A 27,991-nucleotide genomic window follows, 5' to 3' on the forward strand; every position below is an offset into this window, starting at 1 on the left:
TCAGAGTTAAAGTCATGTGGTGTCAGAGATAACAGGAAGCAGGTATGCTGCATGAAGTCTTAGGTAAATGTATGGATACATTGATACCAGTGTGGACCATAATTCGCTCGCAGCCATTTTCATTCAACCCCCTTCGCTCCCGACTGTTTTACTGGATTTTGACTGATTTTTGCAAGGCCCACAAAATATGGATCCTACCAAAAGAAATAATAGAGTCTCTTCTTTTATCAGGAAAAAAAAAAAAAGTACAATTGTATCTGTTTCCGTTTTGCAGCAATTAGCATGAGAATATAGCTAAGTTTCATCATTATTCACAAGCCTGTTGAAAATACTGGGAAAAAGAGCTTGTTGAGACATGGCCCTTGTTGATCTCTTATACTCTGCTGCCACCTGCTGGACGTTTTTTGGAATAACCACAATTGCTTTAAGCTACCTCTTCGGGTCAGAAGCTGCATCAAAGGCTTCTGTATGTTCTAGTATAAAATAAATAAATAAATAATGTATAAATACGTTTTTGGGAATGCATGACAAAGTATTAAAAAAAATATGTATATGTTTTTGGGTTTGAAGGAGTTAATCAAAAGTGGCTGAAAGTGCTTTATTTCGCAAGCTCCGTTTTTTTTTTTTCTCTTGATGTAAAAAAATATCAAGTCAAAAATGAACAATATGTTCCCATGCACAATTGTGAAGGTCCTGAATATGAATGCATTATTGAAATTATTTAATGACCATTAAATCCGGTTGCAGTTTAGTCATTGTTGAAACCTTAATGTAATCAGATGGCTATGATTTGTCTGGCAAACTATAGCCAAAATCCTTCCGCTGTGTCATGCCCATGTAACTTGTCCAGTAACTCAGTGAAAGCAGCTGAGATGCATAGCGATCCAAACCACAGTCCGTGACTATGTGGAAGTCATTTCTCCCCCACGAACGCAGCCTCCAGCTAACCTTGGAATGTTATAGATAGAACTTGAGAAGACTTGTGGATCTCGTGACAAAATCCAAACATATAAAAAGCATCATCACTGCTTCACGTGATTATTCATGTCTTTGAAACGATCCTTTATTTGGAGGCAGTGGGGACATCAGACTACAAACATGATAATGTTTGACTTAGATTGACTTTTTTTTTGAAGGGAGACATTACTAAAAGAAAAGAGCACTTTGCCAATTGTGTATATTTGAACAGCCAGTTACACCTGCACAATCTTAATGAGATACATTATGAGTTGTATACCAAAACAACTCAATTTCTGATTGTTTTTGAGCTGCAAATTGTTGAAGTGTTAAGTTAGTGTTTTTAATCCCAAAATTGAATTATTCAGATCTGTATTCAGATATTGATGCCTTAAAATAATCACCCAAGTTATTTTTTCATATTTTTCAGGAAACACAAAAAGATTGAACCATTTGCATCATTTTTTTGCCATGCATATTTTATCATAGTACTGGCAGTGTTTTTACTTCTGTGTTACTCTGAGCTGTACGTATTTCCGACAGTAAAGTTGGAATTTGTAGCACCACCTAGGATACCCCAAAGCAACTTTGACTAACCACAATTTTGGGAAAGACGAGTTCAATATCATATATATTAAGACCTCATCCAAACCTGATTGCCATCACCTTTGTGGAACAGGCAACAAAATGCATCATGTCACAATCCAAGGAAATTGTATAAGAAACTAGACTAAGTGCAATTTCTGCAGAAATTGTGTGGGAATGCTGAAAGCTAATACCTGAATGCTAAGCTGAATGCTTATGAAGGAAATTGAAGGATACATTATGTGAAAATTACAAAGTAATTAAGTAGCAGTAGTATTACTAAATATTTTTAAGTAGTAACTTGGCGTTGAATGACAAAAAGAAAACTTGAATCTGATGAAGGTGGGATTCAAATCCTCGCCTCCTGTTTTACTTAACCAGAGAGCCGGTAATGATGATCAGTTGTATGTATGGAAGTGGTCTTGGAAAGTGGGACTTAGAAAAAGTTCAATGTCAGTCCCATTGAGAATGAATGGGGGAAAAAGTTTATATTTAACGTTAAATTGTGTGAGTAAGTAATACGGAATCAGCCGATATATACCTCGGAAGGTGAGAATGTTTGAACAAGTTGACATTTGAACGGTATAAATCGGTAGTATTATGTGGGACTTTTAAAGTTACCTGGATATTAACGGGTTAATTTTGACACCACTAGAAAATATGATGCAGTTCACAGATTTCACCACAATAATACAAATCTGTCAATCAAAACTTTATGACACTGTTTTTCCTGATAAAAGTTGCATATATCGCTAAAGAAGTTGTCACTAGCCTATATCCTTTCAAATAGTCATAAACGGTCTTGTTTTTCCCCTTCTTTTCAAGTTTGTATGGTATAAGTGAGCCCGTGCGGTGGCTTTTTCTGTAGACATTGCGTTATTTGGGAGCCACATGGATGCTTCTCAGCATCCAACCTCTCCCTGCCACTCCCACCTCTGCTGTGCGGCTTTGTTACACAATGTCCAGCTGTGGATCATGGTGGTGCGGTGGAAGACATCTGTTCTTCTCCTCCTGCAATAGCCCTTCATCACATGGGTTTATTTATGTGCAGGTTTTTTTTTTGTTTTTTGTTTTTTTGTTTTTTTGAACAACAGAAAAACTCCACGAACACACAAAAAAATCTGTTCGAATGACAACATAGGAAATGCAATTACAGGAAACCGATTCACCGCCAGACCTGCTATGAGCCCACAGTGGCTTGCATGCGAACAAGGATGGTTGGATTTGTCAACCTTTACACTGCCTCTGCTGAAGATGTTTTCGAATACAGCTAGTAGGGGTGTAATCAAAATGATTAGAATCACAAAATAACAATAATGTGTCTTATTTCTTTCTATAATATTGAGCCTATATCACCTATACCTAATCTATTTAGTGAATGACAGGTAATTTGGCCCTATTTGGCTTCCTTTATTCTAGATGTGTAACGTTCCATAATTCTATGCAATTATTTACTGTAATAAGTACACAATAAATCCACATATAAGTATTTAATCATAAGTATTTGAGACTTCTACAAAAGATTTGCCAACATTACTGTCAACAGAACCTTTTCAAGCAGTGTTTCACATCTTTACATTGGTGGTTTGTATTTAAATTAGGGGTGTCAAAATTAGTGTGTTAATTTTGAGTTAATTTAAAGTTCCTTTAACTCCACTATTTTTTTTTTTTCCGCCTGATTAATGATCGCCCCTTACTTGGAAAGCCTTTACTGGGGGAATTCCAGTCGCAACGCAGCAGACACGTCCATGTCAAAATTGATCAGTAATAAATGTAACTAGACTAAGTGCAATTTCTGGAGAAATTGCGTGGGAATGCTGAAAGCTGAATGCTAAGATTTGAACGCATGTGAAATGCTTATGAAGTAAATTGAGATATATATTATGAAATTATGACCTCCTGGTTACTGGACTTTACCAACTGTGCCACCGGGCAGTATCAGACACCTGGTAATGATGATAAGTTTTATGTATGGTAGTGGGCGTGGAAAGTGTACTTAGAAAAAGTTCAATGTCTGTCCCATTGAAAATGAATGGGGAAAAGTTTATTTTAAACAAATTGTGCAAATACTGTAAGTAAAATTTTTGAAGCTAGTTGAAATTTGAACAGTGTAAATTGGAAGTATTATGTGACAGTTCTTACGCGGCAAAAAAAAAGTGGGGAGAATAAAAATCACAATAACATACATGGGAATGCTGAAGCATTCCCACAATAATAATGCATATATTTGTGGAGACTGGGGTCAAGTTGTATTTTACAATTTTAAAAATGTGCAAAATTTCACAGGTTACTTCATGTTAAAGATTAGATAGCTCTTAATCCATCCGTCCATTTTCCTGAACCTGCTTATTCCTCACTAGGGTATGAAAAGAAAATGCACTGAGCTGTCACCATCGTCTTACAAATACAATTATGCCACCTACTGGCAGAAAAATGACCGCAACACAAATCAGTATCACACTCGTTTTAGAGTGTAGTACATCTTTTTAATTTTAACTTAATTTTATGAATTATTATATCAATTAAAAGATGCAGCCATACAAGAGTATGAAGCTTAGAAAAAAAAAACATTTTATTGTACATTTAGAACAGTTATAAAACTATTGAAGTTACAATTAAAAATTCTAATCACCTGACACCCCTTAATTTCAATAAATACCCATCGACAGTAAAACTCACTAACAGTCCTTAACTAATGTACATTTGGTCATCATTGGTAAATAAAATCTAAAAGGAATGGAAGAAATCATAAAGGATCATATTTCACTTTGCTAAGTTTGTCAGCTCACGATTGGCTGGCAACCAGTCAAGGGCGTATCCCGCCTTACACTCAAAGTTTGTGAGGTTAGCCTCACCCTAAATGAGGTGAAGCATAATAGAAGATTGGATAAAGCATTTGGCAGCATTGAAAATTTCACAGTTAAAAAACAAAATCATGTATTTATGTCCACATGTCTCAACATCACTCCGGCTCCTTGTGAAGGCACCAAACAAGCGTCTGGCCCACCCCCGTCATTGTCAGCATGCGGTAGCCGATCTTCTCCAGCTTGTCCAGCACCAGGCGAGGGGGCTCGTCCACGTGGTACTCGGAGCTAAACGACACAAACACGGTTAACCTCCGCACATGTGGGTCCTCGCTAAACTTTGTTTGGAGGCTCGAATCTTGTTAATTGTTCCGCAGTTTGTTCACTTCCTTCCACACCTTCATCCATTTCCCAGCAGCGTTTGGATCCGGTTGCCAATGACAACACCTCCCTTAGTCTGTTTCCCATCACACTGACTGGCCTTATTCAAAACGTGCAAAGCAGCACTCTTCCCCTTCTGACCACATAAGAGGTCCTTCCATGTGCCTGTGTTCTGATGACAGCATTTATTGCCACATTCAAGTGAACGCCATTTTCTACATTTGGAAAACAAAAGACCTGCGAGCAGCGTTAGAAACAAGCCGTTAAGACTTTATTGTCCCCAAGCTGATCCCCAAATATAATTACATCATGGTAGTCGACTTTCATTAACACTATTACCTGCTGCAAAGACCTTTCTAAAGTCCACCAGGCAGCAACCAATAGCGAAGCACGCATTGAAGTACTCACAAATTATTTCCCAGCATGGTTGTTTTCCTTGCGCCCAAGTAATTCATGACATCTGGATCAGAATACTCATCTCCAACATTGGTCGGGCCGTTCTCCTGAAAGACATTGTAGTTGTGTCAAGTTTTCATCGACTCGTGTGCATACTAATCCCTAAATAAGTGGACCACCTATAAATAGGTGAGCCAATTCTCACGGCCATGCGGCTGAATTAGCTTGTGTGAGTTGTGCAGGCAACAACGGAAACTAAGGCAATATTTATTTATTCATTTATTTATATATGTAAATTGTTTATCGCAGACCATGTGAACACATGGTCTGTTTTAAAAAAAAATATTGACCATTGTAAGTGATTTAAATGGCTTTCTCTCTTTGATGATGCAAAGTTAAAGTGGTTGTACATAAAAGTTACATAAAAATTTTACCTAATTTAAAGATTAAAAACAAACTTTTCTTTGTACCAAAAAGAATAAAAAATAATTATGGACTACATTTAAGCAGTGATTCATTTGCGTGCCACTAGAGGGAGTTAGCATACTACTAGTGGTAATAGACGTGCTTTTTTTTTTTTTTGCTTTTTTTTTTTTTGCTTTTTTTTATTTTTTATTGAACCATAGAATGGAATGAAACATATATCAGTATACTCATGTGCAACACAAAACAAAAAACACACTACTAAAGAAACAAACAAAACAAAACAATAATGCCAGGGGTTTCATGTACATTCAAATCATTTGTATTTTTTTTTTTTTTTTACAAATATTGATAGTTTTCAGAGCCTAAAGAATTTTGCCATAAGTATTAACAGATTAATAATAACAAATATATATATCTTCATTAACACCGTGGCATATACCCCATTACATATCCGCTCCACAGTAATTTCGTCAGGAAAAGGCGGGACATTCTGTACAATAATTCGAGCTGATTGGACAATGCGACATTCTACGCGTTTGTTTTAACCAATCACGGCCACGGATGAAAATGCGTTTGTTTCCGTTCATCGTTCTTGTCGAAGAGGGGGAAAAGCACGAACATTTTACCAGTTAGAAATGCACGAAGCGCCTCTCGCTGTTCAACATTCAACAAGTAAACGGTGAGTAATTCTACGAGAACAGAATTAATTGTAGCGTCCATGTTGTGTTTGTTTGTTAGCCCTGGCAGCAACGCTAGCTTCCTGGTTTTGTCACAGTTGCTTATCCCGCCCCCCCCCCCCCAAACACAATGTCGCTTTGTGATTGGTCCGAGTGGTTCGGGAACGCGAGAATTCATCTCGCGAGAGCAAGGTTAGGTGAAAGAACCACACTGTGAGATTAAAAGTAGAATATCTATCTATCTATCTTGTTTGTGCAGGACTGTTTTTAATGTACCGTAGACAAACTTTATTTGTAGCAAGGACAACATTGCAATGCCACCTTAAAAACCACAATCGACCTGCAGCTCCACCCTCACTAAACAAGCACAACACGAGACACGACAGCAACAGTATCCACTGAATTTACGCACCAGTCGGATCTGCGTGCTGATCAGTATGTAAGGCATGACTCCTCCGTAGCTTTAGCACGGCTTATTCCCTCGAGTATTGACACCGAGGAGGTTCCTCAGACGCGACAGTTCCCCTCTTCTCAAGTTGCGCTTCTGCTGACAGCTATTTGCAGAATGCGGAAACACCCACCGCGGTGGACCAATCACAGCGCGCCTCCTGCGACAGCGTTTTATGAAACATGCCGCCTGGGATTGATTGAAAGCAAACATACAGGTTTCAGCTCTTTTTACACCCACTTTATTAGGTAAAAGAACATGACATAATGGCAGCCAATATAATACTAGGCAAATTGATAATACTGATAGTCTGTTTGTTGCAAATTTGTTGTAATAAGTTGTGAAATGTAGAATGTAGCTAACAGGTGGTGTTGAATTGAATTTGAATTGCAGGAATTCAATGCAATTCAGAGAAATTCACTGTCATAACATATCAGTGAGAATGAGACAGTATTTCACAAGTGTGCTCCAAAGAAAATGTCCAAAATGTTTGGGCAGCCATTTTAAAGATTTGGATAAAGCAAGTTATTCTGGGAAATTAAATGCTGTTTCACCATCATATCAAACAATTTCAAATGTTTTACAATTTTAATGATCTGTTTTATCTGAGTAGGCTTTTAATGACAATATTAATTATAAAAAAAATACAATACTTTACTATTACTTTATTATTCAAATATTTTCTACATAATGTCCTTATAATAATATTTGTATGAAATTCATGTTTTAAATAGGCTTACACTGTAAAAATTAATCGTTAAATAGACTTTCATTTTGTATTTCCTGCAATTCAAATTTAAATGGCAATTCTGCTTCCCGTTTGTCACCTGAATTCAAATTTAAGTGTCTTACTCAATTAAATTCTGAATGTTGCCCATCCCTGGTAGCTAAGTGTAGTGAATTGGATCTCTGTGTGCGTTTCTTAATTATCGTGAGCGTTTAATGGAGAGTTGGGTACAAATGGAAAAATGTCAAAGTAAATTTGTATCATTAATGTTGCGTTTATGCATATTGACATCACCTTACATTTTCCATATCTGGAGATGTAATTTCCTCCTCAGTGATGGATTTATTTCCTCCACTGCATCATTCCTGACGGGAGGAAATGAAAGACCACAGGCAAACAACCAAGCCGCAGGTACTGATACAATCAACAATAAATGCAATGTTGCTGAAAGCCCATATGAGCTGGCCATAAAATATCATTATTGTATTGTTCTGAGGGCTGAAAGGGATTTCAACCACAGTCATCACGATCCAGTTCCTCCTTTCTGTGTTGTTTACTGATGAGAGCATCAGACGCAACAATGTGATGAACATACACATACACAGGTGCACTTTATTAAGCACGGCTGAAAATATTGCCCCCTACTGGCCTCCGAGATCATTGTCGTTCAAAAATATTTACAGTACAGTACTTCCTACTCTTCTACTTTCAGTATTAATGGATACCTTTCCACTTAGAGTAAAAATCTGTAGTTTTTGAAAACAAATAAGCAAAGAAAAAATGAGTTTTTGACCTCAAAAAAACAAATAAAAACCTATAAATGTGGTTTTTACACCCAGAGATCTTCCTGTTCTCCACAGGAAGCGGTTTGAACATTTTGAGGAGGCCCTCAAGCCTTCTCAGCTAGTGTGCGATGCGATGTGATGTGTTGAAATAATGCTCTCATATTTACTTCATAAACTCTCTTTAACCTAATGAACACAAAGATCGGGACAATGTGTTTTCAGGAAATTGGGAAAACAAAAGGCAGCGTTGTGACGCAAGTCGGGTTTACAGAAAGTTATCATTGAGCAAGATACTGATGCTGCGCCATGAGCAGTCGTATGTAAAGTGCTGTGAGGGCCTTTTAAGGTAGAAAAGTGCTCAAATAAATGAAGTAGCATTTGTATTTGGGTACTGACAACATTTGGTTTTCACATCAAAAGAAAAATATGAGCCAAAAGTTCAAGGTTTTATTTCATGGTATTGACATCTATATGTGTTAAACAACTCAGGACAGAGCACTTTTTGTTACATAATGTGATCAGGTTCACATTACCAAAATGTTTCCTATGTTTTTCGAACTATGTGAATTGAATAATTACAACAACAACAAAAAAGCCAAATTAGAATTAAAATTAAAATCTGCCAGCAACTGAAAAAAATTACCTTACCTGTATCAATCTTTTAGCCAACAACTAGGGATGTTCGATACCACTTTTTTTTCAGACCGATACCAATACTCAGACCCTCAGTACTCACCGATACCGATACCAACTGCCGATACCAGTAGTACATTTTAACAAATAAAAAAAAAAATCACTAAAAGATATTTTTAGACAAATATATTTCCTTTCATTTTGACAAAAAAAAAAAAACAAAAAACAGCACAGTCACTCTTCAATAGTCTTAACGCTCAAAATAAAACACAAAAATGCTCTTTTAGTTTAAGATTCACAATTTTGAAGTATTTCCAAACCGGTGAAGTTTTGGTGAAAAACTGCTGCAAGCTAGCGCCACTTACAGGCAAGGAGGACTCACTTAACGTCTTCCCCCTCTGCCATCGGTCGCTTGTACTCGTCTGCGTCACGAGTACTCGAGTACTTGAAAAAAGGCCGGTATCGGCCCGATCGGCCCGATACCGATACCTGGTATCAGTATCGGCCCGATACCGATACCTGGTATCGGTACTCGCCCATCCCTACCAACAACATCAAGAAATTATCTTTAATAAGGACATTGATGGGGAATATCTTGCTTTCTTTGAATCTGTTTTGGCATGGTCAACATTTTTTTTCATCAGTTTTTCCACTTTTATCATCAGCAGTGATGAAGTGTTGGACCGATTTTGACAAAGTATCAGTAAACAGATATCAGTTTTCAAATTTAGGTAATGAAAGTAAAGTCATCAGAAAAATACTTACTCAAAAGGGGGGGGGGCATGTTCAAACAAATTATTATTGTTTTTCTGCATGTTACATTCTAGTTAATTAAGAGTTGCCTTGTATAGTATAATAGTTTTCCCGGATGACACCTCTAGTAGGCGCAATCATTCTTAATAAAACAAACTGCGTGTCTGGTAATGCCAAATTTGTCCCGCGTCCCCACTGACACGCACACAGCGCTTGACCCTGTGGCGATAAACGTGGCAGACAGATTTTGTCGAATGCGAGTGGGTGAAAAGCCCACCTGCGAAATCCATCGCTTTAATCAGTGCGCATTGAAGTACGATTGACCGTAGGTGTACGCCGGGCTGATATTCCAATATTCCGCAGACAAATTTCAACTGTGGGAGATGCAAGACACCACTCAGCCCTCTGATGAATGGAGTGTTAGGGTTACGCACCGTATAGGTTTACATCTCCGTAATTGTGATTAATTGCGCTATTGGGCAAGCCATGTGTTTCTTCTTGATTTTTTTTCGCCTTTATTTTGGGCCTTTGTTGTTTCCCCGTGAAGAGCTTTGCAGTGCCTCCGCTGCAAGGCGAGATCACACCAACCTCCTTTCCTCGACCGCTTTACAGATGACACCCTGCGTCTTACGTAAAGTGTCTCTGAGCCGATGATATTATCCAGCAGCCTTTACTTATCCGTCTTTGCGTCTTCCGCCACTTGTTCTGATGGATGGTTGCACAACGCAACACATGATCGGTGTATGTGCGCGACGCTGTCAACAGGTAAACATTTTGTCTGGATAACATCAACTTTTGGTGCCAGTCATCTGTTCTGGGATGCGTTATCCAAATGATTACAAGCGATGATGTCAGGGAATTGGAACAATTCTCCATCGCACACGTTTGTCCCATAATCTCAATTCAGACCTCACAAAAAGGAATTGTTTGGCATCTTACTAACAAGAAACAAAATGCACGATTACTACAGCGTTTGTTTTTGATAGTTACTGTGTGTACTGTATTTTTATGTTGTTGTTGTTGTTATTGTTCAAGGGATACTTGACTCATTGAACAATTTCAGCAGTGAAAAGTTAAAGAAAGTTGTCCAGAATGAATTTGATAACTTCATTATTTTTCATGTACATTTATTACCTTTAAAAAGTAATTTTTCTACTTGCTGTCGACTGATGATGACATCACCTCCGCTGAGGACGTAGATAACGGCCAATCATGGCTCACCTGTTTTCTGGGTTTGGTCAATAAACGAAACTATGATTGGTCGTTACCTACTTCCTCAGCACATGTGATGTCATCATCAGTCGACAGCAAGTAGAAAAATTACTTTTAAAGGTACTAATTGTACATGGAAAATAATGAAGTTACCACATTAATTAATTATAGATAAAATATTATCTTTTTACTGCTGAAAATTTCTCAATAAGTCAAGTATCCCTTTAAACTTCACACTTTGTCTGAATCCTGCTCCATTTCAGTCTAATAGACATATTTTAGGACTAATTTTAATTATTTACTTAAACTAAGATGGAATGATGAAACATTTTTTTTTTAAATTGGTAGCAAAATCTCTGCTTGTAACCTCACACATTTTTTCATGTTATTTTTTTTAACACAAAAATCATATGATGCAATGTGCATGAAAAATGTTGAAAATAAATAAATAAATAAATACGTTTAAATATATAATATGTTTCCTTCAGAGAACCACACAATCAAGACAACTTATTTGAGTGATTTTTGAACATCATTATCTTGATTTGATACACTTAAAATGTGTAATTTTACACATTAACAGTTTATTTAACCACATGGCGCTATGTAATTATATCTTTGAGCTCAGTCTTGGTTTTCATGGTGTCACAATGTAGGGCGGGCGGTATGGCACAGTCATGCCCATATTTGGAGCTGGTTGCTAAGTGACCAAACAGGAAGTAGCCCGGCTGGTTGGGACATAAAGCAGGTCCTAGCTCGGCAGTGAAAAATCCTGCATTTGTTTATAATTAGGAGGTGGAGTGACACATGAGTGGTTATGATAATTTTTATTTTAATCACATTTTTTTTTTTTGTTAAAAATAGTAAAAAATCATACATTCCTCCCACTTGGCTTCTTTTGTCACTGTATATATATATATATATATATATATATATATATATATATATATATATATATATATATATATATATATATATATGTATATATGTATTTTTATATTTCCATGTATATTTATTTCTTTGTATTTAATTTTTGAATTATATTTTTTATATCCGTTTTTATTTTCACTTTTAGTCATTTACTTATTTATTTATTTAGTCATTTATATATTTTTAATTTTGGCAGTTTTGTTCCTCCATAACACAAAAGGTACTTGTATTTAATTGAATGCAATCCTTATTCACATTGTCCACATGCAGTTATTCATAATCGCCAAAGCGCGTTTAAGTAAATCGTGACAACATGGATGCGCACAGCCCGGCCCTGAGTCACATCACGATTCCCATCAGGCGGGCCCACGGTCGTCGCCATGATTTTATTATAATGCAGCAGCATGTGTTTTTTGTTGACGAACAAGTCGGGAGTACGTAATCTGCTCAGTGTATCGCTGCAGCTTTCACTTCAAGAGAAACGGCTCCTCTTAGAGAAACAACTCTGACAATGAGCTTGGCAAGCTGGGGACGGGACAGCTTGACTTTGTTTAATGCATAGCAGGCGGCTTTCCTTCTTTGCGCCGAGTAACATTTCTAAACACTTGACGTGGTTCACTATTAACTCATTTGCTCCCAAAAACGTATAAATACGTTCTATTTTAGATATTACCATGCTCCCAAAGACGTATTTGTACAATTTTTTTTAATGTTTCTTTTTTTATGCTAGAGCATACAGAAGGCTTTGATGCAGCCTCTCTACTGCAGAAAATGGTTGAGTGGCAGCAGCGTATAAGAGATCAACCAGGAGAGTGAGCTATTTCTGTCTGCATTTTGATCTCACCCTCCTTCTATCGCTCACGTTACTAAACAAAGAGAGTGTGCCTGAGAAAGGAGGCTTCGCACTGTGTATATAATCCAGAACTCTCATCTTATCTTTGCTTTCTTGCCCCTTTCCTCCCACCCGAAAGTCTTCCAGGAAAAGAGCGTCTTCAATTTTCCCGTCCTTGTTAAAAACCCCAAATTCCTGATAGCAATAAGTCAGATCCTCCTTATCTCCCGTCAGCACTCATAGCGGTGAAACACTTTGACAGCATAGCAGGGAACTAGCAGATAAATACAACTTTATTTATTTTTTTTCTTCACTTTTGCAATGACATTTCTGTAAATGGTGCTATCAAGTGAAGATTGGGAAATTACGACATATTGAGTGATGGCGGTTTGCTCATTTTAAATCCCCGGAGCGATTTGATTATTTTTCTTCAAAAGCTTCAACAGCCAAAATCCCATAAACTGTTTATTGTTAGCTGAACAGCCAAAAACTCCTTTCAAAGCGAAGCCTATTTGTCAAATAGTTGCTTTGTTCGAATAATAAAACTGGCCTGTTACATTTTCAGATTTTTTTTTTTGAGGAATTCTTCAGTGAAATATACTCTTTAAAATCATGGTGAGTTGAGGGAATTTCTGGCATGTATTGGCTGTTTAATACCTGTGACAACAATCTCCCATCTGGGTCTGGCCTATGGGGTGGGGTGCCAAGATGGAATCCTTATCTCGCAAAGAATAGTAAATGAAATAAAATTTCTCGGTGTTATAATTGATTCAAGATTGTGCTGGAAATCACATATAGAAAATGTTCGAAGAAAAATATCCAAAAGCCGAGCTATCTTGTATAAAACCAAAGATGTTCTGAATAAGAAGTCATCGTATTCATTATATTGTCCATTATTGCTGCCATACCTGATTTATTGTGTCGAAATATGGGGAAATGCATACAACAATAATTAATAACATTATTTAGAACCAACAAATCTAATCAAATTTAATTTTATAGGTATGTTATTGTATAGGAACAATTTGTTAGTATATACATATAATATAAATAATATGGTGTAGGACATGTACATGTAAATTATGGAATTTATTGACAAATTTTCCTTTCTTCCTTTAAATTTTTATTTTATTTTAACTGTTTTTTGTTACACTTGTGATGAATGTTTTTTTTTTTAATGTTCAAAACAAAACAAAAACAAAGCAAATAGTTTTTTTTTTCTCTCACTCTCTCTTTAAAACTCATTCACTGCCTTTGACAAGTATACTTGTCAATTGTATTTTTTAGAGCGGTGCTAAATGGGGGCGAATCTGAGCATGCTCCACTGTAAATATCAAACTTGGAAACAACTTTACTGATGCCCAACCACCGGTAGATGACATCATTGCCCCATTTTATAGGAAATAAACACAGTTTCAGAGTCCATGGGAGAAATGGCTGTATTTTGGCAAACCTACATTTTTCTACTGTCAATTATAAAAGAACGGGACGGGACAAAAAGTAGGGAGTCTATTCTGTTATTTGGTAGATTCGGTTTATATATAATTATTGAATGTAATATCACGTGAGTATTGGAAATGTAAAAATTTTCTATAATGACTGGCAGTGAATGAGTAAAAAATAAAAAAATAAATAAAAAAAATAAAAAAAATAGTTAAAACTCTTTGCCAATCTGCCAAAGTTGTTTGGAAAATGTTATGGTATGATAAAAAGCAAAGTTGCACTTTCAGCATCTGGATGAAGGTGCAGGAATTTATTTTCACCATTTAATCACTATTGCAACAATGGAATTGACCAACCCCAGAGTCATAATGAATCATAATAGCAGCCTTTTGTCAATCTTCACGAACCAGGAAGTAGCAAAGTATGCTCTCTTTAGAATTGAATACAAGCTTAGAAATTAATTCAGAAAAATCACAATAATGGAGGGAAAGCATTGCACAGTGGAGCAAGTACAATGGGTTAATATCAGACATGAATATTGAGCAATGTTCTGTCGCAGCATCTTGCAGGACCGAGACTTGGACAAACATCAGACAAAGATGTTTTGCAAGATGACCTTAGAAACATCAGTCCATGAGATGATTTCTCTTCTGCTGAGATGTCCCGCGGTGTTCCAGGAAAGCAAAGCTTGTCTGGGAGCACAAAAGCACAGATGGTCGGTCCCCGTTCGTTCCTCTCCTCCAACTCGTCCTCGGTACGCGCGACCAAAATTCAGGAGCCTCGGGTGAGGTGGCTGCTTCTTATTCCGCGTCGGAGCCGTCCCAGCCGGGCCACGGCCTAATGAATCATTTCCTCTGAGATACAGTGAGAAAATCACTTTCAGAGTTTGACGAAATGGAGTTGATCCACCACGAAGACCGTGTGCCCTCGCGACTCTATTTTGTGGTAGAAACAGTTTGTATACACATGCACATGCATACACAAACAAATCAACAAAGAGAGGGCTAACTATGTGCATGTATTTTTTGGTTTTCATTTCCTAGGCGGCTACTAAGCCCCTAAAAACCACAAACTTGGAAAAAAAACAAAAAAAGTTATAATTTGTTGTAATTTTAACATATGCATATCAGATGTCTGCTGTCTGTCAGTGTACTCTGTCCCTTTTCCTTGCGCAAAAACAAACGCGCCCTTGCGAGGCAGATTGATTTGGATAACACAATTCATACACGGTTTTCACAATTCGCATTGCTTTACAAACTAGACTAAGTGCAATTCCTGGAGAAATTGTGTGGGAATGCTGAAAGGGGGGATTTGTTGATATTAAAAAAAGATCACTATATTGTCCCAAAAAAAAAGACCTCATACTAAAAAAAAAAGCACAATATTGTGCTTTTGTACATAACAGCAATGCATATAAACCACCTACAATCTCTAATAACAATATTGAGGCGCTTACTTGCTAATGCAAGCACACATTGATCGCTTCACAAGCAAATTCGGTTCCCCTTCATCTGACAATTAGAATAGATTTTAACACATTCACTGCCATAGACGGCTTTAGACGTCAAAGATTCATTTTTTTCCTGCACACGCAATAAAACAATGTGCAAAAAAAGCTTTTTCGTTATGCATCAACTTGGTATTAAAGCAACAACAGTAAATTGCAGCGTTTACTACACATAGTTTAAAAAAACCACAACTTTTGTGTAGTCTCCAAGAATATTCAAAACATGCGGACATCCAACTTTAACACATTCACTGCCATAGACGGTTTTAGACGTCAAAGATTTTTTTTTTTGTCCTGGACTGGCAGTGAATGAGTTAAACATAGAAGGCCAAAACATCCCTAATGAAAATTACATCGCACTAATAAACTAGGCACTAGAGGGTGCTAGAACTGCACAAATGGAAATCAACCTGACTTTTTTTTTTAACAGATGTGTTCCTTTTAATTATTGTGAACATGACGATGGGGATATTGTGGCAGTTTAAATATCACGATATCACGATATTGCCCATATCGTTACATCCCTACTGGACAATGCACTTTAACAACCGTGCCAACAAGCAGTATCAAACACCTGGTAACGAAAAGTTAAATGTATGGAAGTGGGTGTGGAAAGTGACACTTAGAAATAGCTCAATGTCTCGCCCATTGAAAATGAATGGGGGAAAAGTTGATATCCATCCATCCATTTTCTTGACCGCTTATTCCTCACAAGGGTCGCGGGGGGTGCTGGCGCCTATCTCAGCTGGCTCTGGGCAGTAGGCGGGGGACACCCTGGACTGGTTGCCAGCCAATCGCAGGAAAAGTTGATATTTAACATTAAATTGTACGGATACGCTAAGTAATGTGGAATCAGATGATATATACCCCAGGAGGCGTGAATTTTTGAAGCTAGTTGAAATTTGAACAGTATAAATCGGAAGTATTATGTGGGAGTTGTTACATGGAAAAAAAGTGTGGAGAATAAAAATCACAATAACATATGTGGGAATGCTTCAGCATTCCCACATATGTTATTGCTAGAATGCCGTACAAGTAGTCAAACTTCCTCAACATAAATGAATGAAAAAACCCTACAAGTATCGTTTGGATAATAATGCTTTGATTCAAGCTCTGTTTCCGAGGTGCAAGGCCGATGACGTTGCGAATTGAATGTAGCTGTTAAAGCCATGCCGAGCGCATCGTCGTGAAAAGCCGCTGCCGCTCATCGTCATATACACGCGGCATGGAGACGTTTATGCAATCAGTCGACGCGGCCCTGTTTGAACCTCCAAACGGACTCGTACAAACGTCCATGCTCGGCCTGCTCTCTGTCACGTACCATCCCTCTGGCTTTGCGGACCTCCCTGCTGCACAAGCTGTGTGACTTGGCAGCACTTTGCTTTTGCATTGGAAACAGCGCGCAGTTGTACGTGCGTGCGCGTGTGTAAGAAAAGAAGGGAAAAGGCTGCAGTAGAGATGCTGAATGCATTATATTCTGCACTATATTCAATTTGAAAATGTGTAATTCAATAATAGTTTCTTTTGATTAATGCAATTTTCGTTACATTTGAAATATTGCCACAACAACTTTTTAAAATCACATCACATGACTTCATTAGCTCATGATTCATCACAAATTTTATCTGTTTTAAATGTACAATAAAATATATATTGTGAATTTTTATTATTAATAATAATTTTAAATACGTTCACTTGTTAACATAAAAGTGGAAAAATGTTAAATAGAAATGTGTGCATCTTTCAGTCATTGATACAGTAATTTCATAATTCATAAAATTGATAAAATTAAAAAAAGATGCACTGTACTGTAAAAACAAGTGTGATCTTGATTTGTGTTGGTCATTTTTCTGCCACTAGATGGCATAATTGCACTTGTAAGACGGTGACAGCTCAGTACATTTTCTTTTCATGTCAAGAGTTTTCTCATTTTTAACATTAAGTAACTTGTGAAATTCTGCACAATATTAAAATTGAACCCAGTCTTAAGAAATATATGCATTATCATTACATTTATTACTGCTAAATTTTGACGTGTCTGCTGCGTTGCGACTGAAATTCTCCCAGTGCAGGCTTTTCAAGTAAGGGGCGGTCATTAATTTCAACTTTAAATTAACTCAAAATAATGCACTAATTTTGAGATTTAAAATAATAATACTAATAATAACAATAATATATATATATATATTTTTTTTTTCAATAACATTACATGATTTTTTGCGTTAAAACATGTTAAGCACCATTAAACAGGTGGCTTCATGTTGCCGTGCAACCAGACACTGTTTCCATAAAAGAACCACAGCAAAAGCGTCTGAGTTTTGTCCCAATCTTTATGCAAATGAGCCCCCTCCACCTTCCATCGACTCCATTTGAACTCTCACTTTTCCCTTTTGCCCCCTATGGCTGTTTGACTTGGCCGCTCGCCCGGGTTCGCGCACGTATTTCGTCTCCCGGTTGCGCTCATTTGGGAGGATTATTTTTTTTCTTTCATGCGTATACTCTGCCTTCCTGTGTAGTTCCTCTATTAGACCCCCATAATTTTTTTAAGCAGATTAATCATATCTTAGAATTTTGATTAATCATGATTAATCACGGATTTAAAAAGGCTTTTTTTTTTTCCCCCAACATATTTTGCCCGCTAAATTTGAAGCGCACCTGTTATGTGTTAATTTTTTCAACATTTAATGTTTATTATATATTTTTTATTATTTTATTATATATTTATTATTTCATGGACATCTTCCAAAATTTATATCCACTGCACACGCTCATCCTGCTTCTTATTAATTATTTGCATAATTTAAAATGGAAAAAAAAATGACCTATGGCATATGTAAACATTTATGAAATGCTTTACTTTAGTGCATGTAGTTATGTTTATTGCTCAAACTCAAACAGCTACCTTGAACGTAAACATCCGCAGTCGGCTAAAAAGGATCATCTGCGGTCAATTCAATTCAATTCACGTTTATTGATCAGACTCAGGTCCATATAACAAACACACATAACATATAAAAAAGAAAATAAACAAAAATGCAAATAATAATAATAATAATAATAATAAATAATAATTTTCAAAATTAATAATGTGATTAATCTGTGGTAATACAATGATTAATGCGATAATTTTTTTTGATTAATTAATTAGTTAACGCTTTAAATTTGACAGCACTAAAATACATAAATAAATGAATGAATCAATAAATAAGAACTCATCTCTCTTTAAGAAAGGTGGTCCAACGTATTATTAAAATAAGAATACATAACAGTATATTAGCAAAAACCAAGTCTAGTTCCAGGAAATTTCTGCGAACTTGGCCTGACATTAGATGTCCAACGAGTAGTAGAATGGCAAATGTATTTAAATTTACTGTATGTCTGCAATTCGGTCGTCAAGCATTCATAACTCAGCTTATGTGAAGGTCAGAATATTTGATGTACATTTCGCCCTACTGCCAAAAATTCCGCCCAAGTGCAATCGCTTTCACTACAAAAACTTGATCCCGCAGTGCCACCAAATGCAGCAATTCATTTTTAATGGGACTGTAAAAGCAGACACATTTTGCTGGCTTCAGCGTTTCAGCATTTAATGCAATAATCACTTGCAAATGCGCGACTGTATCGGAACGCGCGACAGACCCGACGAAAGCTCACTTCCCTTTTTCACGTACACAATTACACATATCGGTTAGCTGCATAAATCAGCGCTTGGAGACCAAAGTGAAAGTCATAATGATGTGTTATGACATATAAAGCACTATCACTCCATTGAGTTTGACTGCTCATAAGCAAGATGAATGGTTGTAATTTATTGTATATTATCGTCTTATTTTGGTTTTGGAATTGTCGTTGGCCGGGCAGCAGGACTGGAAACGAGGCTGATGATGAGGACGGTGAGTGTGAAGAAAAAGTGGTGTTGGAGACAAACGATGGAAGCTGAGAGGGGACAGCTGAGTCACGCTGACGTGTTTCTGTCCAAGTGATTTTGTGCAAACTGGAAACAAGCAAAACTTTTTAAATAGAAAAATAAACTTTTATTGTTTTGGAAAATAAAAAGGATACAGATATTAACTCCTAGATTGAAGGGATCTTTTCGACTTGAGAGTCCATCCTACAATAAAATAGTTGCGTGTGATTTTTGTATTAATAATTTAAGTTTCATGTAGTTTCATACCTTGTATGAAAAATTGTAGAAATATGACTTGATGACTTTTCGCCAGTTCTTATAAACTCTTCTAATCTTAAAAAAAAATAAAAAATCCCAATATTGTTTCGCCCTTAGATTTTTCACTTTGAAATTCAAACAAATATTAAAAAAAATAAAATAAATACGGAATAAAAAAATAATAAAAAAAATCCCCTATTATTATGGAACTGGATTTGGTTTTGGATTTGTTTTTCCTGTGAAATCAACTAAGTTTTTCGTCTTCACAATCTGAGCTCACATGCTACACCAGGATCAGTACTTAGTTTTGACGATAGGTCATAAATCAATGATAGACCGCATACAACGGCCTTTTCGTGCAGTGTTTTATGAATTGAGGGGAAGGTGTGACGGCCGCATGGGGACAAAGCAAATGAGTGCTATGGGATGTGAGCGCTACAATTTGATTGTTGCCAGAGTTTCCTCCTCTTGCAGGTTTGCGTAGAAGTTGCTGTTTTCTCAGCTGCTCTGTTGCAGGAAGACACAAGCTATCTCATAAATGTTTATATGTCCATAGTGAGAAATCAGCAAGGATGTATTCATCAGGGATCAACGTAGTGATGGTTCAACTTGCCAATACAGACAAAAAAATATTTAAAAATAAAATAAAAAAATCAGTATTTCTTGCAGCTGTCTAGTTAGGTAAAGAAATAACTAGAGTTGCATCTTGGCGACATTTGTTTATATATACAATCTAAAAACAGTTGGGTCAAAAAGGGACAAACTCAATGTTTTGGTTTATTTTTCTAAATCACGGGTCAAATGAATAACTCACAAAACAACCCGTTTTTGGTGGAACCGACCCAACATTTTCTGTTATTTGAAGTAAAAAGTTGGGTCAAATGAATATTCCACAAAAAAACACAATTCACTTGGGACCGACCCAAAATTTAGGGTTATTTGAACTAATAAGTTGGGTCAAATGAATATTCCACAAAACAGCACAATTTCTTTGGGACCGAACCAACTCTTTGAGTTTTGTGTGCAAACCAAAAAACTGGGTGAAAAGAATAACCCAAACCCCAATATTTTGGATTCTGTTGTGGTCCATTCATTTTGACAACAAAAAATGAAGAGGAAATTTTTACAATTTTTTTTGTTTAGTTTTGTGTGTGTTAGTAATTTCAGCCAACTTTTTGGCTTAAGAAATAAACAAACATTTTTTGGGACCCGAACCAATATTTTGGTTTATTTATTTGAACAAAAAAGTTGGGTCAAATAAATAACCCACAAAACAATACAATTAGTTTTTGTGACCGACCCAGCTGGTTGGATTATGCGTGCAAACCAGGGATGGACTGGCACAATGCCAAGTCCGATTTGTGGGCCGGCCCAAAAAGAGGCCGGCCCACCTGGCATCTGCCCTGTATGCCAGATGGCCAGTCCGGCGCTGGTGCAAACCAAAAATCTGGGTGAAAAGAATTACCCCAAACCCAATGGGGTTGTTTGGGTTTGGGTTGTTTTGTGGTCTATTCATTTTCAAAATGGAGAAAATGTTTACAACCCAATTTTTAGGTTGTTTTGTGTGTTGTTCATTTTGGTTTAAGAAATACGCCAAAACGTTGGGTCGGTCCCTTTTTGACCCATTGAATGTTATTTTTCACCCAATTTCAGGTCAAATATAGACAAACAACAATTGAGTGGCAACCAAGCCAGATTGTTCCCCTCCTCTGACCCAAAGTCAACTGGGACAAGCTCGAACTCACCCGCGAGCCTAATGAGGGCAAGCGCTGTAGAAATTAGATGGATGGGCGGAAGTTTGCAGAACATTTGAGCTTTCCTTTTCCCAACTGAGCCATAACAAAATTTCTGTGCTTTTTTTTTTCTCTCCTTCCTCTTGAATCGTTGGAATTGGTCACATGTCCCAGGAATAACAAATGGCGTCCAAATGTAGGAACTCTTGTCATGATTTTGAAAAGTGGCTGTCTGGGGATTAAGAATTTGGAAGAGAGTCGTGATTGGATTCAGGTTTAAGTTAGGATAAAGATTAGCGTGGAGCATGTCGTCGTTGCTGTTTCCATCAGCGCCGGGGGGCCTCACAGCCCGAATAGGTCAATCACATGTTCCGACCTCTGTGATTTTGCGTGCGTTTAAGTGTCTGGCATGATTCTACACACTGATATTCGTGTTGTGTTGTCTTATCTTGTGCTCGAAGACATTGGCTAAGTCTCATTTTCAAAGTGCTGTCTTGGACTCACTGTGTCAAACTAACAATGCAGGCAACAAGTGTGCACGTCGCAACGTATTTCTGAGAACACAAAAGCTGACGTGCCCCTTTCGATATAAATTCTCCTGGGCCGAGTCCAGAAGCCAAACGGGGAAATGGGGGCAAAGTGGATTGAACTATAGTTGGCTGCAGCTCCTGGCAGCTTTTTGACCATTGTGATGCTGAAAGAGAGAGTGAACGAAAGTCTTATTTTTGCTGGCAGAGGCGAGGGCGGCTACCTTGGAGGCAGTTCTCAGCAGAGGCCCGTACGTCTCTGTTCCTGGCAGACAACACGGCAGGGGGTGGGAGCGAGCGTGGGAGGAGTAAAAAGTGAAGCGAGAGCGGGGAGAGTTGCGGTGGTATGCCGCGACGCCTGTGCTAACTGGAGAGTCAGCCAAAGTCCAGCGCTGGTTTAATGGTTTCTCCCCGCAACGTGATGCTGGTTTGGAGAATTGGAGCAGACACCCCGACTCCCGTCTCGAGGGTGTGCTCTGGATGGTGCCGTTTTTTTTGTTTTTTAAGGGGAGTTTGTGGATGCCTCGTTTCAATGACGGGCGCTGGTCGACAAAACCGAAGAAACAATTTGTCTCTGTTGTCCTTCGTTACTGCCATGGAGTGAACTGCTGCAAAGATTAGCTCGCTGCAAACGGAGCGATGTAGCAGAACATAACCGAACTCCATCAAAACTGGGAAAACAGCTGAGCTGATGACACACGTCAGGCAAATGATCCTCACACACATAGCCAACTCACTGCAGCGAGAAAAAAAAAAAAGACTTATTAACACATTCACTGCCAGCCCAGCAAAAATGCATTATTTGACGTCTTTTTCCGTCAATGGCAGTCAATGAGTTAAGATGAGATGCAACCAAAATTGACGGATTTTTAAGCAAAATTTGCCTTAAAAAAAGAAAAAAGGAAAAAAGGATGCTGCAATATAATCACAAAATATATTGGCACATTGTGTTTCACACATTCACTGCCAGCCCAGCAAAAATGCATTATTTGACGTCTTTTTCCGTCAATGGCAGTCAATGAGTTAAAAACTAACCGGCTATTCTATGAAATGGTTCATTTCAACTCTTCCTTGAAAAAATTGTCAATTTCTCTTGAGCGAATGGTGAAAGATTCTGGTTTTGTAACCCTGTGGGTGGTGTCTGGTTGGTGCTGTATTTCACTTGGTTTCATCCTTTCTTTCCTTTGATCCTTCCTCTGGTCTCCTGACAACTTCACGACTCGGGCCGGACTAAAGTATTTGGTTAAGGTGAATGGTGTGGGATTTTTAATAGGTTTGAGGTGACTTGAAGAACACAAACTCACATGCATGCATGCATGCATGCACCCCCCCCCCCCCCCCTCCCAAAAATAAAAAAAAAAATAAAAAAAAATTGTAGTAATCCTACACATTACACGTTTTGTTGTTTCAGTAATCAAGTCGAGGTTGCGTGCTGTGCGACATGCACCTGAACGTCTCTGCGGTGTTGCTGTCTGGGGGTCTGGCACAAGCCCAACAGCATTACATAATGCTATGAAGTCACCCGCCACAGGTTGGATCCCGTAATGTGTATTTGTTGTCATCCATCATGCTGTTCTTCACTTAACAGCTTAATCCAAAATCTTAAGTGGTTGGTGCTGATGATCTGGCTGTAATAAATAACTCTAAACAGTGAAGCTATTATTGCGTATGACACGTATTGGCAATTCATGGCGTTGACATGTCATATTTTTCCTTTGGCTTACTTTGGTGGACACAATAAGGCCACATAAATAGTCGAAGCATGATCGTCTTTGCTTGTCTCCTCAGTTTTTCCCTCGGAGGATTAGAGCTGGGCTTCTCACACTGGAGGAGAGTCGAACCCGAGCCAAGGCCTCGAAAAAGCTGCCAGGCGGGGTAAGCGTTGTTTCCAAACCCTTGCAACCATCATCCCTGTAAGCACACTTCATCCTCACTGTGTTATTCTTTATGATCCACACTGCCGCTCGAGCTCAAGTGGCCTTCAGCGACGCACTCGATGCATCCTGAAAGGCCTCCTGACTCCCTCTTACATGGAGTCCCGCACAAAGATTCTCCAAATCGTCCGACGACTTAGTCAAGGAACAAACACAGCCGTATTTGAGTTGAGGAAGTATGCGTGTTTTTGTTGGAAGCGTGGTTATTATTAATATGGTGAGATGACACTGGGAAAATATGGCCAATTTCATGATGCCAGAGGTGGCAAAAGTGCATAGCATTGAAGAATTAAAAGAACAGATACTTAAGTAAGAAACTTTATGTCAAAGAAAATTGGATTTAACTCATTTGCTCCCAATAACGTGTAAATCCGTTTTTTTTTATGTTTTAAGTTTCCCAAAGACGTATTTATACGTTTTTTTGGGTTGTTTTTTTTTTATGCTAGTGTATACAGAAGGCTTTGTTGATGCAGCCTCTCAATTGCAAATAACGGTTGCAGAAATGGTAGTTATTACACAAACGGCCAGCAGGTGGCAGCAGAGCAAAGGAGATCAACCAGGGCCACCTAGAAAAAAAGCTAAATTACTTACAATTTTAAATAGATTTGTGAAAACTGATGAAACTTAGCTCTCTTCTGCTGCAAAACGGAAACAGATAGAAACATACTTTTTCCTGATGAAAGAAGAGACTTTAATCTTTGTTTTTATTGGTTCCATACTTTCATAGCAATAGAACACAATATTCTGTGGGCTTTGCAAAATCAGTCAAAATCCAGTAAAACAGCCGGGAGCGAACGGGATTGGTTCTGTGAAAATGGCTGGGAGTGAATGAGTTAATAACCTGGCACAATGGGGGACAAGGGCTCGTCAAGTTATATGTCACGTTTTTGCTTGCAAGTTGCGATAGGGTATTTTCAATAATAAAAACCAGGACACTGTAATTTTGGTGAAAATTAATGATAGCTACAGTCACTACTCACCAGGTGTTATTTTTAACTAATTTAATCGCTAGTCAATCTGATGACCGGTGGCTACGTTATTGCTTTAGCTAATGCTAAATGCTATCTTGGTTGACAGCTCAACAACTCTAAACATGGGCATGCACTCATCTTTATCCAACCATTTCATTGTGTCTGAACAGAGACTACAGTGTTAGGCTAGTAGGACTACATTTCCCATGATTCTTAGACGCACAAGCAGGAAGTAGTTCTAGTTTTGCGCTAACAAAAAATGCGTATGAATCGCTATTACAGCTGTGTGATTGACAGACAAATGGCCCAAACAATTGGTTTGCGAACTGGACTAAAAGAAAAAGAAGAAGAAGAAGAAGAAAAAAGACAGGACTCTGGTTGGAACCTGCGTAAATATCGGGACGAAACCCGGGCCGACGTGACAGTCCGAGTTAAAGTGGTATATCTGTTCACCATAGCTTGAGAGCTTGTTAGCATTAGCTTGACTTTTATGCTATCAAAATATGCTCACTTTGTTTTGATAACATTGTCAACTGATGCTGCATTCGAGGAAAGTGGCAAGTCAGACTTTCCCGACTTCAAACCAGGAAGTGTGTCCGGGAACGCCCCCCTTCAACTTGCGAAGTCGCGGGGTGAAAAAAGTACCCCGATTTCATCTTGTGAAATAAGATAAATACAATAAATGAAGCAAAATTATGAGAAGGCAAGTATGCTGGAGGTCAAAATGTGTTTTGAGGACCAAAATAAAAATAATTTATCACTATCTGCCATTTTGCTTGTTTACTTTAGCCTTGAACACTTTCAGGTCGGAACTGTGAAAAGCTAACTGGGAACAAATCCGACTTCCGAGTCCCGACCTTCCTCGAATGCAGCATGAGTAACTAAAAGTAAAAACTCTTGACTACTACAGTTCACTAACCATCAAAATTCACTTTGGTGAGTAAGTTAGCTGTAATTTAGTTTCAGAGGTGTCTATTGAGCGTAGCTTGTTTTGCTAGTTTCTCTGCATGTTCAGTGGACAGCGCATGTTTCCGGTGCATCTCTCGAGAAGAAGAAAATGTGGAGCTGAAGTGAGGCGGAGGGCCGCACCAAAAACAGCAGACATCATCTGCTGCAAAATAACGTGCACTTTTGACAAAACACAAGGCTATTAAATGCAAGAGGAGCTGTTTGTTTGTCGTTCTTGTTGTTACTGCAACCAAGACAACCAAGCCATAATATTTCCCTAACCCAAAGCGTTTTGGGGCATAAGCCTAAACAGGAAAAAGCTACTGTGAACCTTGCCAGGGAATTTGTGGAAATAATATACAATTGACCAATTATGCTGTATAGGTATATATGAGTAGCACACTGTGAACATACGGAAGAAACTATGAATACATTTTCAGATCCATGTGATGTCAATATTATTATTTTTTTCTTCATCCGTCAAAATGGTCACACGAAAGTGAAAGTGATGTGAAGCTGATTCAATTGTCATTCAGAAACAAAACCACTCGCACTGTCAACAACATGCCTGCATGTTCAGAGTCTGAACAGAGCGACATATTTTCAGCAGCGTGGTCAGCCGTTATTCCCTCAGCGAGTGGCGGGAATTCTGTCAGGCAATCGGAGCCCACTACAAAAGGAGCACGCGAAAAAAACCAACCAGAAAATTAAACCCGCAGACGCAAATAGCTTATTGCTGAATTGTTTTGGTCTGGCTCGAAGCGGTGCTGAGAACGAGAGCTCGGAGTAACGTGTAAGTGACAGAAACGCTTATGCTGCAGTAGTGGCGATGAATTATTGATGGCTTGTTTGATAACGAGCTATATGCAATACATCAGTGGTGTCCAAACTACGGCCCGGGGGCCATTTGCGGCCCACCGTCCACTTTTTAGTGGCCCGAGACATATGCTAAAAATGTCATTTGACTCGGTTCACATAAAATAAAAACAAAAATGTTTGGAGATAGTCAAAGTTAAGAAGGGAGGGTGTCGAAAAACACAAGTGCTATTAAAGTTTATTTTAGTTAACTAAAACTAAAAAAAAAGCTAAAATTCCCAAAAAATAATTCGTGAACAAAATAAAATAAAAACGAAGATGCTTTTAAAAAAAAGAAAGAAAACTAACTGAAACTACATTTTATGTTTACAAAACTAACAAAATAAAACAAACAAAATAAATGCACAAGTAATACACGTTAAAAAAAACTAAAACTAATACTGAAACTAACTAAACTAAAACTAAGCATTTATTAAAGAACTAAAACTAATAAAGAAACTAACAGAACCACCCTGAAAACTAATTAAACTAACTAAATAAAAAAAAAAAACCTCAAAACTAAATAAAAACTAAAATGAAAAATTACAAAACTATAATAACCCTACTGCCATATTACAAATAAATTGGTTTATATACTGCAGCATTTTTCTAAATATGCAAAAGCACAAATAAATTATTTGTACAATTTTTATTTACTAAACACAATTTCTCTTCATAACATTATGTGGCCCTTCTGATTTTCTGTATGTGGCCCTCAAATGAAAAAGTTTGCAATACATATGTGAGGACACCATGAATCTGAAGTATGTTATGACAGATGCTGCTGTCCATAAAAAAATTCACATCCTGATGTCATGGCAAGTTCATCGTAATAATGTATGGATAAACTGTAAACTTTTCAATACTGTGAAAATATTTCATTCTTAATGTTATTCACATACAGTACATCCTGTTTTTTTTTTGTTTTTTTTGTCTGTTGATGATTTGCAGAACTTTAAATTACCAATAAGGGAGGAGAAATCACACTCCCTTAAGTGTTTCTCAATGTTATTCTGTTACGTGATATAATCTAGAGAGCTATAAACCAAAAACAAAAATTCCAAAATGTATTTCAAAACACACCGGACTCCTGCTGTGTGTCTTGAATAGAATCCAAGATTGTCCGAAGGAATTGTGCTGACGATTCGTCATCGTCTTGGTCGACTCCTTCCGTCTCCGACACCGCGAGAGATTGACGGCCCGCCAACACTGCTGGACCACCAGGTGCACATGCTTTAAAATTCCACAAAGATTCATTAAGAGATAAGGGGGAACATCAATTATTTGTGCACGGGGGTGTTTTGTTTGATACTTTTTCTCCGGTAAGTCAGAAATTCTGTCTGTGCCGCCGCACATGTTGCA

General features: G+C 37.7%; 1 protein-coding gene and 1 long non-coding RNA gene across 2 annotated transcripts; one reads left to right on the plus strand and one right to left on the minus strand.

Moving 5' to 3' along the window:
* Positions 1–4,090: 4,090 nt before the first annotated feature.
* gchfr (GTP cyclohydrolase I feedback regulator) lies at positions 4,091–6,806 on the minus strand. Its single transcript, XM_077537961.1, has 3 exons — positions 6,639–6,806; positions 5,136–5,230; positions 4,091–4,634 (listed from the first exon to the last, which is right to left on the minus strand). The coding sequence occupies exons 1-3, from the start codon at positions 6,672–6,674 to the stop codon at positions 4,505–4,507; spliced, it is 261 nt and encodes an 86-aa protein (XP_077394087.1). The 5' UTR covers positions 6,675–6,806; the 3' UTR covers positions 4,091–4,504.
* LOC144031153 (uncharacterized) lies at positions 6,137–27,852 on the plus strand. The gene is made up of 4 exons (XR_013287457.1): positions 6,137–6,228; positions 23,333–23,452; positions 23,710–23,796; positions 27,740–27,852. It is a non-coding gene; the product is annotated as an uncharacterized LOC144031153 (long non-coding RNA).
* Positions 27,853–27,991: the final 139 nt, after the last annotated feature.

This window comes from Festucalex cinctus, chromosome 12 (genome assembly GCF_051991245.1).
Source record: "Festucalex cinctus isolate MCC-2025b chromosome 12, RoL_Fcin_1.0, whole genome shotgun sequence".
NCBI classification, from domain to species: domain Eukaryota; kingdom Metazoa; phylum Chordata; class Actinopteri; order Syngnathiformes; family Syngnathidae; genus Festucalex; species Festucalex cinctus.

Bases quoted from the DNA above. Each gene is read 5' to 3' on its own strand.
- gchfr (XM_077537961.1), bottom strand. From the start codon at position 6,674: ATGCCTTACATACTGATCAGCACGCAGATCCGACTG. The intron at 5,231-6,638 runs GTGCGTAAATTC...AATGTCTTTCAG, and splicing joins TCAGCACGCAGATCCGACTG to GAGAACGGCCCGACCAATGT. The intron at 4,635-5,135 runs GTGAGTACTTCA...TGTGTCGTTTAG, and splicing joins ACCATGCTGGGAAATAATTT to CTCCGAGTACCACGTGGACG.